Source organism: Ceratotherium simum, chromosome 38 (genome assembly GCF_057802395.1).
Source record: "Ceratotherium simum simum isolate JZ-2026a chromosome 38, ASM5780239v1, whole genome shotgun sequence".
NCBI classification, from domain to species: domain Eukaryota; kingdom Metazoa; phylum Chordata; class Mammalia; order Perissodactyla; family Rhinocerotidae; genus Ceratotherium; species Ceratotherium simum.
The window spans coordinates 23,665,196-23,677,394 of NC_141937.1; the positions used below are offsets into that span (position 1 = coordinate 23,665,196).

The 12,199-nt window shown below is 38.5% G+C and overlaps 1 protein-coding gene across 1 annotated transcript in view; it reads left to right on the top strand.

Moving 5' to 3' along the window:
- GRM1 (glutamate metabotropic receptor 1) overlaps positions 1-12,199 on the top strand; it is a 304,296-nt gene that overhangs the window by 190,963 nt on the left and 101,134 nt on the right. The window contains exon 3 of the mRNA XM_087425199.1: positions 4,444-4,679. Coding sequence (XP_087281325.1) covers positions 4,444-4,679 — 236 coding nt within the window. The remainder of the gene's footprint in view (positions 1-4,443; positions 4,680-12,199) is intronic.

The window sequence follows — 12,199 nt, forward strand, 5'->3', positions numbered from 1 at the left end:
TATTGTTTTCATTATGCTCTTCTTTCTCTGGTTATATGATAACCTCTGGAATATTTTTAAATAATTATAGCTTTAAACCAATGTTACCGCAATAGAAAAAAAAAAGAATTATAGTTTTATCATTGGGTGTGCACAATTAATTGAATTCATAACACAAATCAAATTGCTTTACTCCCTAGACTGTAATTATTTTAATTGAATGTAAATAGGCTTTTCTAAAATGTTTTTGAGCAATTTTTAAATGAATACTATTGTATTTCTGTTTTTTACTATCAATTTGTTTATTAAGTTATTTTAACTAATATAATGTGAAAGTAACACTCATGTAGTTCTTGTCACGTTATAATTGGTAGAATTAGAAATAATATTTCTGGTCATTAACATCAGAATTTAGTAAATAGAAGAAATCTTATTATTATTCAAGTTTGGATTGTGAAATTTTGCAGAGACTAGAACAGTGATTTTGTGGAAAGAGAAGAACAGCCTTGTGAAAGAATTGCTGGATGTATAGAAATGTGGAGGGAGGATAGGAAATAAGGATTCTAGTATATTTGTGAGGGATACTTAGGACACATAGCTTTCTGTTAAATGTTCACCCTGTTCATCCACATTATGCTGTTTTATTTTCAGACCCCAGATAGGGAAAGGAACCATAATTGGGAGATGGATGAAGCAGCAGAGGTGGCTAGAGGCCGTGAATGTGTCTCATAGAGAGTTCAGCACTGTCTGTGGCTGGTCAGCTCCCAGCACAGCAGGATTCACTCCAGTCACTTTGGTGAGCAGGTGCCTGCAGATCATCTCTAGTCAGGAACAGTCTATACCACCACTACCACCATCAACAACAACAACCAAAACCTATACCAGGTATCAGGCGAGCTTCTGGATCCCTGTTTTCAAGTGTGCGCCACAGGGAATTCACCAAAACAATATCCTGGTAAAAAATCCCAATACAACTAAACAGGGAAAATCTTTTAAAATTCTCTGTAAATACACTTAACAAGTGGTACATAGATGAAATGACTTAAATATATACAAACCAATAATTGCTTTATGGATGTTTTTCAGCGACTTTTTATTAGCATTCCCTAACACCTTACCTGTGATCGATTTAAGATCTATAAAACGTGAGCAATTAACACTTCAAAAGATAGTCAGCAAGTAATCCTAGTTGAATGTTTTCTGTATCACATCCTGGTTCTCCTTGATTTTGTGATCTCTCGGATTTAACACCAACTCTAATTTCTGCAATGGGGACATCTACAGTGAAGCGGGAGGGCTTTGATCAATGGCGGAGGGGAATTAGGGCTCCACCCCACTAAATCACACGACTTCCAGTTGTCTATATTCATAGACAAAGGTTTACTCCTATGATGTGCTCCTCTGTGTTGGTGGGCAAAAGGAGTAGTCACACTTTCTCTGCTTCTAGCATGGACACAATACTTGCTTTTATAAACTGAGAATGATTTAAAAAAAAATAAATGCAAATAAACATTATAGAAGGCTGATTTCATACACTTTTAAAAATTGTGAGTTTCTTGTTCAAACTATACATAGACAGACACACATCTCGCATAATATTAAATCTTGAAGAGAAACACTTTTCAAGCCTAAAGTTTATGTCAAAAAGTCATTCTTCTCTTCAAGTTATAAGTCATTTTGATTTTAAATATAAACTCAGAGGGAGGATATCTTGAAAGCTTAACTGGTTTTATTTTTATCCTTCTTTTCAGCATGAGGTGAACTGTAGCTCAGGTCTTCAAGTTGCTGTAGATGTAGTTATGATATAAATGTGAATAAATCTAAATAATTAAACTAGTTTGAGGCTTTCTAAGTAGACGGAGCACATAGAAAGATAAATGTGTCTGTCTTTTTGTTTTTTAGTCAATTTGACTGGCCATGGTATTCAGTGATGGTGAGTAGAGAAGGACTTGCCAGAAAAATACTCAGGTCATTTACCACAAAGGAGCAGAGCTGAAGGACCTTATTAAGTTATAGGCTTACAACACTTTCAGGACTTCCTGTAGTCCTGCAGCTAACAGTTCCCAGGCTGAGATTTATACCCCCACTTGCATCTCCTACCACACTTCTGTCTATGCTCTAGCTGTACTGACTCTAAATCCCTTGAATGAGCCATACTCTTTCTGTGTTTCCTGTATGTTAGATAATCTACCAGGAACCTTCTAGACTGATCCCTCCTCGTCTCGTCACCTGACTAATGACCACTCATCCTTTGGGTCTTAGCTCAGACATCACTTTCTTAGGAAAGCCATCCCTAATCACCCCTCTCCCCATCCACACTCACACACATACACACACAGCAGAGTAAGTTAAACCCCCAAGCCCCTCCTCCCCATAGTACTGGCCACCTCTCCTTCTTTACCTTCGTAGCATTTGTTGTTCTTGTTTGGTGTCTGTTTTCCCCACAAGTCTGTAACACCATAGGGAGAAAGATAGCATGTCTCGTTCTCAACTGAACCCTGAGCATAGCAGAGCATCTGGCACATAGTGAGTGCTAGGCAAATGCCAAAGGAAAGGAAGGAAGGAAGGAAGAAAGGAAGGAAGGAAGGAAAGAGGGAGGGAGGCAGAGGGAGGGAGGGAAGGAAGGAAGGAAGGGAGGGGGGAGGGAGGAAAGATCTGTGCAAGACTGTAAAATCTCTATCCTTGTGGATTTAGAAGAAGCATATAGACATTCTCTGGTCTGGCTGGTTAGACGACACTATACCTCAAAATCTCTTTAGCTCTGGATCGTGTTAAATCAGCTATACCTTCTACAACCATTAAATCTGTTGAAAATGCAGCGCCTGTGTGGTTCACTGGGAAGATTCTAGAATGAAAGTCACCAATTAGCTCAGCTAAGTGGAGGACATATTTATCCCAATTGATTTCAGGTATCGAGGGGAGAGCTATGGTCAGTCATATGTATTTGGCCCAGCTCCCTGCTCGGTGAAAAGCAAGCGATAAACAATTTCTCCGACAGAGACTGAATGGTTATATTCCAGAAACTGCAGGGCACCACTCTGTGGGTAGAAGAATAAATCCACCCTTGACCAAGACAATCTTAATATTCTCCTCACCTTGACTAAACTTTACACAAATTTCTTCTTGAATATGGGCCCCTTGACTTCTCTTTTGTTAGAGTATTTACTTTCAGAAATATGCCATTGAAAATTCTTTCTCTGCCTCCTTTGAGATGCAAACTTGCACCCAGCCTCTTGCCAGTTTCACAACAGAGAAATTTCTTTCTCAGGGACCTGGGAGCCATCCCTTTGAATGTGATTATCAAGAGTGATAGCAAACCCCCATCTCCCAGTCTCTGTGGGAAGGTGGGAGCCTAACTTAGATAAGTGGCAATTATCAAACACAGATGGCTTAATCACATTGACCAAACTCCCCTCGGTGTCCTCCAGCACTGTCTCGCTAGCTCACCCCTGCACTTAAAAACTCTCCCACCTTTTGTTTCACCAGAATTGAGTTCAGTGTCTCTCGCCTACGGAATAGTCTCGAATAAAGTCTTCTTTACCTGTTTAACTCTATCTGGTAGAATTTTCCTTTGACACCCTCTTGGGAGGGGATCACAGCCACTCACGTGAGGCTTGCTTTGGCTCATATGTACACTTGAATTAAATTGGAGCTGTATCACTCATGGCAGATGTGAGTGTTCCAGAAGGTGACCAAATTTTAAAAAATTGAACCCACTGAAGACAATGTCAGTGAACTCCCCTTTAGTGAGCGGAAGGATTATTTTTATTTTGGGGAGTGAGATTGTTTTCTTTTAATGCTGTTTTTTTTGAAATAGCATTAGAGGGGAAAAAAGAGACATGTGGTCACTTCTAAGTGGTGCAAGTTTGAACAATACCCAGGAGCAGAATCTGTGGTTGTCATGTTTCTGACCTAGCTCAATTTTTTACCCCGTATGACACAGCTCGTGCAATGGTCTTGATAGCAGCCTTGAAACCTCGCTGAGCTCTTATTGTCAAGGTGAACACCTGACTTTTATTTTATTCTGGTTTGGACAGCAACTGATGGGCTTTGCGGCCTAGTTGTAAAGAGCACTGGGCTTGGGAGTCAGACTGCCTGGATCCATATTCAGGTCCAGTAGGACTTCAGCTAGTTGCTGAACATCTTCTGACTCAGCAAAAGTGAGTCTCACAGAATCTGATGACTAGTAAATGCTCAATAAACATTATTTCTTGTAATTGTTACTATCATCATCATCATCATCATCATCACTTTCACTACTGTGAAAAGCAAACAAACAGGATATTATGATTTCACAACTTTCTACTCTCCACCAAAAAAGAAAAAAGTCATTGATGGGTAGCAATGCTGGCTTAAAATAGACTTTCAGCCTTGCTGAAATGCTTCATTCATGCATAACTCTGAGCTCTATTTGTGAGACATCTGTCTTTCTCTCTCCCCACCCCGATCCCTGAATTTTTTTAGTGACGGATGGGCAGACAGAGATGAAGTCATTGAAGGTTATGAGGTGGAAGCCAACGGGGGAATCACGATAAAGCTGCAGTCTCCAGAGGTCAGGTCATTTGATGATTATTTCCTGAAACTGAGACTGGACACTAATACAAGGAATCCCTGGTTCCCTGAGTTCTGGCAACATCGGTTCCAGTGCCGCCTACCAGGACACCTTCTGGAAAATCCCAACTTTAAAAGAATCTGCACAGGTAACTTGTGTTCACAACATCACAGAGGTTTGGTCATCTCCTCCAGCCCCATTACAGCTTGTTAAATGAGAATAGAAGATGTCAGCACTGGAGATCCAAAGACTAAATTGCCCTCTTATTTTATAAAATAGCTAGAATGAGGAGGGAGTGTATAGTGCCCCAGAGATTCATGTTTCTGTATTCTAGAAAGATTGCTGTGGTCTCTGGTGGAGTAAGTAGTAAGAAGAGACAACAAAAGTCAAGGAAAGGCAAACTGAGAATTCAGGTATCTAGGATTCAAGCCAGAGAGAAGAGATTTTATCGCAGGCATGCTTAGGCGATGTTACCCGCAGACAAAAGTAAGCAGCACTGGTTTGATCCCTTTTTCTTCCTTGTGACTTGCTTTGATATACAAGTCAGGAGAAGATGAGATAATGTCATCCAAGGCCACACCACCAATGTGTGTGTATAGGTGGCAAGAGACTCTGCATTCTCCTCTGTAGACAGGAACGATGATTCCCAGTGGGAAAGATACTTCTCATGCACTGCTCACTAGAGGCATGCCAGGAAAGGGCAGCTCGTTGTTCCAGGTCTTTCAGGGCTTGGTAAACTCCACGGGAAGTCCTCCCCCTTGCCCACCAGGAACTACTATAACCCAGACTTCTTAGCATAGTAACGTTTATGATATTGTTATTACTGCATGGACATTTTGCTATCCCTTGTCCTTTTTCAGTATTATCTATACTTCAAAGATAGATCATCTTTGGTCTACCATAGTACTATTCAAAGCCAGTGTCCATACTGGGTTGATAACATAGCATGAAGGCCAGGCATTAAGGACTCTATCTGTGACCAAGTTTGTATTGTAGCACAGTGGTTTACACATATTTCCTGTAACTACGCTGAGAAGATATTATTTAGAAAGGTCTAGAACCCATTTGTTCATAAAACACTCATGTATAAAACACTGTAAACAGCAAAAAAAGGAACAGAGAGCTGTATAATCCATGACACTGGACCTAGAGAAACTTGTGGTCTCTGGGCAAATCAAAACAGATCATACACATGATACAGATAAATAATAACCAGAGACAATGGGTTTTTATAAGACAGGGTAAGAATATGGCTAGTTACATAAAATATTTCTAGTTTTAATAATATTCATATTTTGATGTTAGAAAATTCTTTAAAATGCCAATATATTTAAATGCAGTGATATATGTCTGACTTAGCAGAGTTCACTGAGAAACTGCCTGAGATGGATCTATTTTCAATCAATCAAGGTTTCTAGAACTTCCTTGATATGGTTTCTTGGCAGGCTGAGAGCGAGGAGGAGGGGAACGGAAATGCTGAGTAGCTAACCATTTTTGTCACATATGTATCTCTACTGACTTTTCCTTTCTCTCAAATAAGAGGCAAACACAAATTAAGAATTCTAATGGGCTGATGAACCACCTAGCTCATTCTCCTAATTTGCAAAATAAAGATATTGAGGATGGAGGGGCCACAGTTTCCCACAGGTTAATGGCAGCATGGAATTAGAACACACAGCTCCCAAATACCACAATGCTTGACTGCTTTTGGACTGAGCGTTTAGTAATATATTACCTTGTATTGTTCTCTGTTTCCCAATGAATGTTGTTTTCATTCTTGAACTGTAAGATCTTTGAAGATAACCCTTATAGAACCCTATGCAACATTGATCTCTGGACTCTCAGTCATTTCTTAGTAGTGAATTGATCAGTTAATTTATATTGTTTTTCTCTAGGAAGTCAATGAGTTTTACTTTTTTTAAAGGAAAAGTTAATGACTATTATTTTTAATTAAAATGTATTTTATTCATTCAACATTCAACAAAACTTATTGAGCACCTACTGTGTGCAATGCTTTATTCTAGGAGATGGAAATAAACAGAAACAGAAGAGGAAAAGAACTGTTATCAATAACCTTACATTCCAGTGCAGAGAAACAAACAGTAAACAAAAATAAATTAAGCAAAATATATTCTCATTTAATTGATCACAAAAGCATTGGAGAAAGTAAAGAATGGGAGTAGGGAATGATGGGGTGGAGGGATTGCAATTTAAAAGAGAATGGCTCACTGAGGAGGTGACATTTGATTCAAGGTGTAGAGGCTATGAGAGAGTGAGCCATGTAAACAGTGGGGAAGGACATTCCAAGCAGAGGGAATAGCAAATGAAAAGAGGTAGCAGCATGCCTGGCTTAGTGGAAGAAGAGTAAGGAGCCCAGGCTGGCTGGAGCCAGCGAGTACGTGGGAGAACAGAGAGGCCTGCAGAAGAGTAGATCATGCAGCCTTGTGAGAACTTTGGCTTTGTTCTGAGTGAGATGGGAAGCCACGGGGAAGTTCAAGCACCGCAGACACATGATGGCCTTACTCTTTTCTGAACAGAATCACTCTTGCTGCAGTTTCTAAGCTTTGACAGAAGGGAGAAGGGCAGAAGGAAGCAGAGCAGCGAGGAGGCTGCTGTAATAATGCAGGTGTGAGGGTAATGGGTTGGGCCATGGTAGCAAGCAAGATGGAGAGAGGCGGTTGAATTCTGAGTGTATTTTGAACGAGAGCTGAGGGGATTTGCTGACAGAATTGTTAAGAATGACTCTGGTCTGAGCAACCAGATGGGGTTGCCGTTGACTGAGATGGGGAAAACTCTAGGAAAAGCAGGCTGGGAAAGGATCAGGAGCTAGATTTATGACAAGTTAAGTCTGAGATGCGTGTTAGTGGTGCAAGTATTCGTGCTCCTTTGACATTTTGTTTCATTGGTAAAATTCAGAATACTGCTTATTAAACACGCTTGGATGTCTTTATGTAGCATTTCCAGGAAACTACCTTGTGACCTGAGCTTTTAAAACAAAAGTTAGAACTCTGCAGCCATGTACAATAACATTTTGGGTTTCCACTTGTCACAGTACATGCAAATGTCAAGGTTAAAGTCTGAATCTGGTTAACGTTCATGGCAGAAAATAGCAACTTGCACATTCATGAATTGTGCTGATATTATGCTTGACTCTCAAAGCTATTTTTAACTATTTAAAGCTTTAATAAACATATTTACGTTTGCATTTCATTCTGGAGTCAAGTTCAGCAAATATTTCTCTCTCTTCTTAGTTCCAAGGAAGGCAGAAAGCTTATTTAACTTTTCCACTTGGAACTAAATCATAAAATTTATTGATCTTTTCTTCTGGAGAAATCCTCAAATTTTATCTTTAGCAGTGCTTGTCTATGTTATCTATGTGTGTGTGCATTCATGTGAACTTACCTTGCTCTTCAATTTTGATGTCTGTATTTCTGTGAAACTGGCTTTAATGTTATTGAAGAACATAAACTTTCACTTCACATATCACTTTTGCTAGTGGAGATCCTTGAATATCAAATGAATTCCATAGTCTTCTAATGAATATACAGATATACTTATGAAAATTAGTGTGAGGAATTAGATTTAACCTTTCTATACTCTTGATAGCTACTGTCACTCATTTTTACCTCTTCTAATTGGGTCACTTTCGGTGTTTTGAAAAGTTTTGATATTGCAGTTAGTTTCCATAGAAACCTTTATTGAGCTTAATCTCAGATGTCACTACTTAAATAAAGAGTTCGTGTACACTAGATTGTCAGTTTGAATATTCAGGGTCCTGAGCCCAGGCTGAATAACTTGGGAATCATTGTAGCTAATTAAAAAGTACTTCATGCAAAGTCTACATCACTGCTTAATTAGTTGAGTACATCAAGGGATTGGAGTTGTGTTGGGAAAGCACTAAGCGAGACGCCAAAGCCTAATTTCTAAAAAATTAATCATTGTTAGGACAGTGGAAAGAGTATATATATAGCAAATCAAAGTCACTCTTTTCTAATAGATGTCTTAGTTGCTTACAGCATTTGTGTTGTTTGCAGTGGCATAGTGCTTTATCATTGCTGATGAGAATTGCTAGAAAGATTCCACAGAAGCTGACTGAGTTTAGCATTTGGAAATTCAAATCTGGTCCAACACTGACTCAGCTGTATATCTGCCACACAACTTGGACAACCTTACTCAACTTCTGAGTCCCGATTTCTGCAACTGTAACCTGGTAACAATTGCTACTTCACACCGGTGTTGTGAGAATTGAGTGAAATAGTACAAGTGCAATACTTTGTAATCTGTAAATCCCTACATAAATGTAAAGTGTTGTTATTAGCAGCGTGCCTCACCAGAAAGCAAATAAGGTATGACATGGATCAACTCATTAAAAATTACTGTTTTTGAAATTACAGACTTAACCTGACTACATTCCAAGACGTGACAACTAGAAAAAAATAAGCACACAACCCTTAATCAACGGTCCTTACACAATGCCAATATAGATATTTTCTTTTATTTTTTCTAGGTAGACTTTTATAATTTTTTTCTGATTATCAAAGCAATACATACTTACTATGATTATTGTATGAAAATTGGAAATGTAAAAAAACATAAGAAAGATGAAGAGCATTAAGATTTGCTCTTGGGGGCCAGCCTGGTGGTGTAGTGGTTAAGTTTGTGCACTCCACTTTGGTGGCCTGGGGTTCACAGGTTCAGATCCTGGGTGTGGACCTACACACCACTCATCAAGCCATGCTGTGGTGGCGTCCCACATGCAAAGCAGAGGAAGATTGGCACAGATGTTAGCTCAGGGACAATCTTCCTCACCAAAAAAAAAATAAAAAAATAAAAAAAATTGAAAAAAAGATTTTTCTCTTATATAACCACTGTTAATTACTGTTAGATTTTTGATATATTTCTACTAAATACACTTAAATTTTTGATGTAGTTTTGTCTTTATGTAGTTTTAAATAATGTAGTTAATACTATTTTATATATTGCTTTTTAAAATGAATACGGCCTTTTCTTTTAAATTTATGAATTTCTTTTTGTCCTTAAATTCTTTCATTCTTAATGGCTGCATAACATTCTGCAAACAGTAAGCTATAACTTATTTAACCATTTCATTTTTCCTACATGGTTAGGCTGTTTTCAATTCTTCACAAATTAAGTTAAAAAGCTGCAGCAACGCAATAAAAATTTTTTCTAAAAATTCTTCTTTTTTGCATTTTGGATAATTTTCTTAAGATATAATTCTGGAAGTTGAATTACTCTATCACAAGATATGAACATTTCTAAGGCTTTTGAAAATAGAGAGTTCCAAAAGGCAACTCCTACCAGCACTGCATGAAATTCTACGGACTTTTTTCATTTTGTGTTGCATAGTTATAATCATAGTGTGCATATCATTCTGTATCTTATTTTCACATGGGATCACACTTTACTTTTTTGGTATTGCTGCATGGCCTTTATAAGCACCACTTTAATAGCTCCATAATATTCTACCCAATGAAAATACTATAATTACTTAGCCATTCTTATATGGTTGGACACTTAGGTTGCTTCCCATTTTCCTTCTTACAAAAAAACACTGAATATGGTACAGAGAGTTTTTATGTTGTTGTTGTTGCTATTTTTGGATTGTTCCCTCACCATAGATTCCTAAATATATAGTTATTGATGTAAGAATATGACTGATTGGGGATCTCTTAAAGTCGTATATTACCATTGTCTTACAATATGACAATGTTAAGATTTACTGTGGCCAGCAGTACATTGAGTGTATGAGTTTACCAGGTTCACTATGTTCTCAGCTGCCTTTTTCACAGTCCAGTGAATTTACAGGAATAATTTCACTTTCTCCTTTTATTCTCTGTACCAATTGGGAACAGATGGGCACAATGTTTTTTTAAAGTGACTATATCCATGCATTTGGTTATTATCCAAGACATAATGAAAGAATTTGGATGGTGTCTGTAATGCTCACCAACAGCTCAGAACTAGTAGGATAATGACAACTAGTCTGATATAACATAATTTCAAGACTTCCAAGCATAGTACACTTGCCCCAGGAGCTTGGAGACTGCCATTCAAAAATTTTAGATTGGGACTAATTTTTATAATATATTTGCCTCGTTATTAGGTTTCAAACGTTTTGGACTTTCTGTTTTGAATTAACTTATTATGTGAGGCTGCATGAGATTGGTCTATTACAGTTTGATCTAGATTAAGATGGTCTATAAGCTGAGATAGGTTCCAATTTGCTTCAGCCCATTAGGTTCGAGGGTAATAACTTCTATTTACCTTTGGGAGTTTGGCCCCAATGCCAATATGCACTCCTGAACAATATCATTTGCCTTCAACCAAGAAGTTGGCACTGTTAATTGGAGTTTGTGGAAGACTTCAAAATTCTCTACCCCTTCTTATATCCATGCTCTTTGAAATATGACTTTGTAGCTCCCCCCATTAAGGGGTAGAGTTTTGTTCCCTACCTCTGGAATCTGGTTTGAACTTACAGCTTACTAGCTCCCAGTCTAGGCCTCCAGAAGCTTGACCTTCACCTATTTTCTTTCTTGGAGTTCTCCCTCAGCCATCTGTACAAGCCTGAGTTGGCCTTCTAGAAGATGAGAGATAACATGGAGCAGATGCAGGATGACCTCTCAGTTGAGGTCATCCTGAATAAGCCAGTCCTCAGTCAATTCACTAGCTGACTGACTATTGACACATGAACAAGCCTAGTTGAGATGAATCATGTCCAACTCAGGGCAGCGGAGCTATACGATTGATCCCTAGATTCATCAACTCAAATAAATATTTGTTGTTGTTAGGGTTGTTTGTTATGTAGCATTATTGTGGCAATAGATGACTGATAAGGGTCTCTATAGCCTTATAATCCATGATCATCACATGGTGCAATAGTTGGTTTAATTAAACTAAGGAACATAAATCTTCAACCCAATGCTAGAATTCTCAGTCTTTCACACCTATGAGAAAGTATTGTACCCTGTACCTCATGGAGCAAAGCCAAACGTTTTTCTAAATCCTGCAATGAAAAAGAGGATTCCAAAGCCCCCTTACCCAAGACAGTAAAACACTTCTACTTAGGAATTCCAGTGTGCATACAGGAAGTGCTGACAAATGGAACATAGTCATAGCAGAGCCAAGCAAACTCTATCAAAACAAAGCAGTTACAGATTCTCATGCAGTGCTGGTCGAAGTTGCCTTATGGAAATATATTTCCAAGGCTTAGGGTGCTGTCTTAGTCCGTTTGGACAGTTATAACAAATTACCATGGACAAAGTGGCTTAACAAGAAACATTTATTCCTCATAGATCTGGAGGAAGGGAACTCTGAGAGCAGGGTGCCAGCATGGTCACACTCTGTGAGAGCCCTCTTCTTGGTTTCCTCATAGGATGTAGAGAGAAAGGAAGTAAGCATTCTTCTTATAAGGGCACTAATCCCATCACAAGGGCTCCAACTCAAGACCTAATTACCTCCCCAAATCCCTATCTCCAAACACTATCACATTGGAGATTAGGGCTTAAACATATGAATTTTGAAGGGAGACAAACATGGCAGATGTGTTTATATCTTTTGGTTGGAAGAATAAAGGTGAATTGACCTTGTGTCGCACCTGGACGTTATAATTTCTCAGACCAATCTCATTAATTATCACACATGGATGAA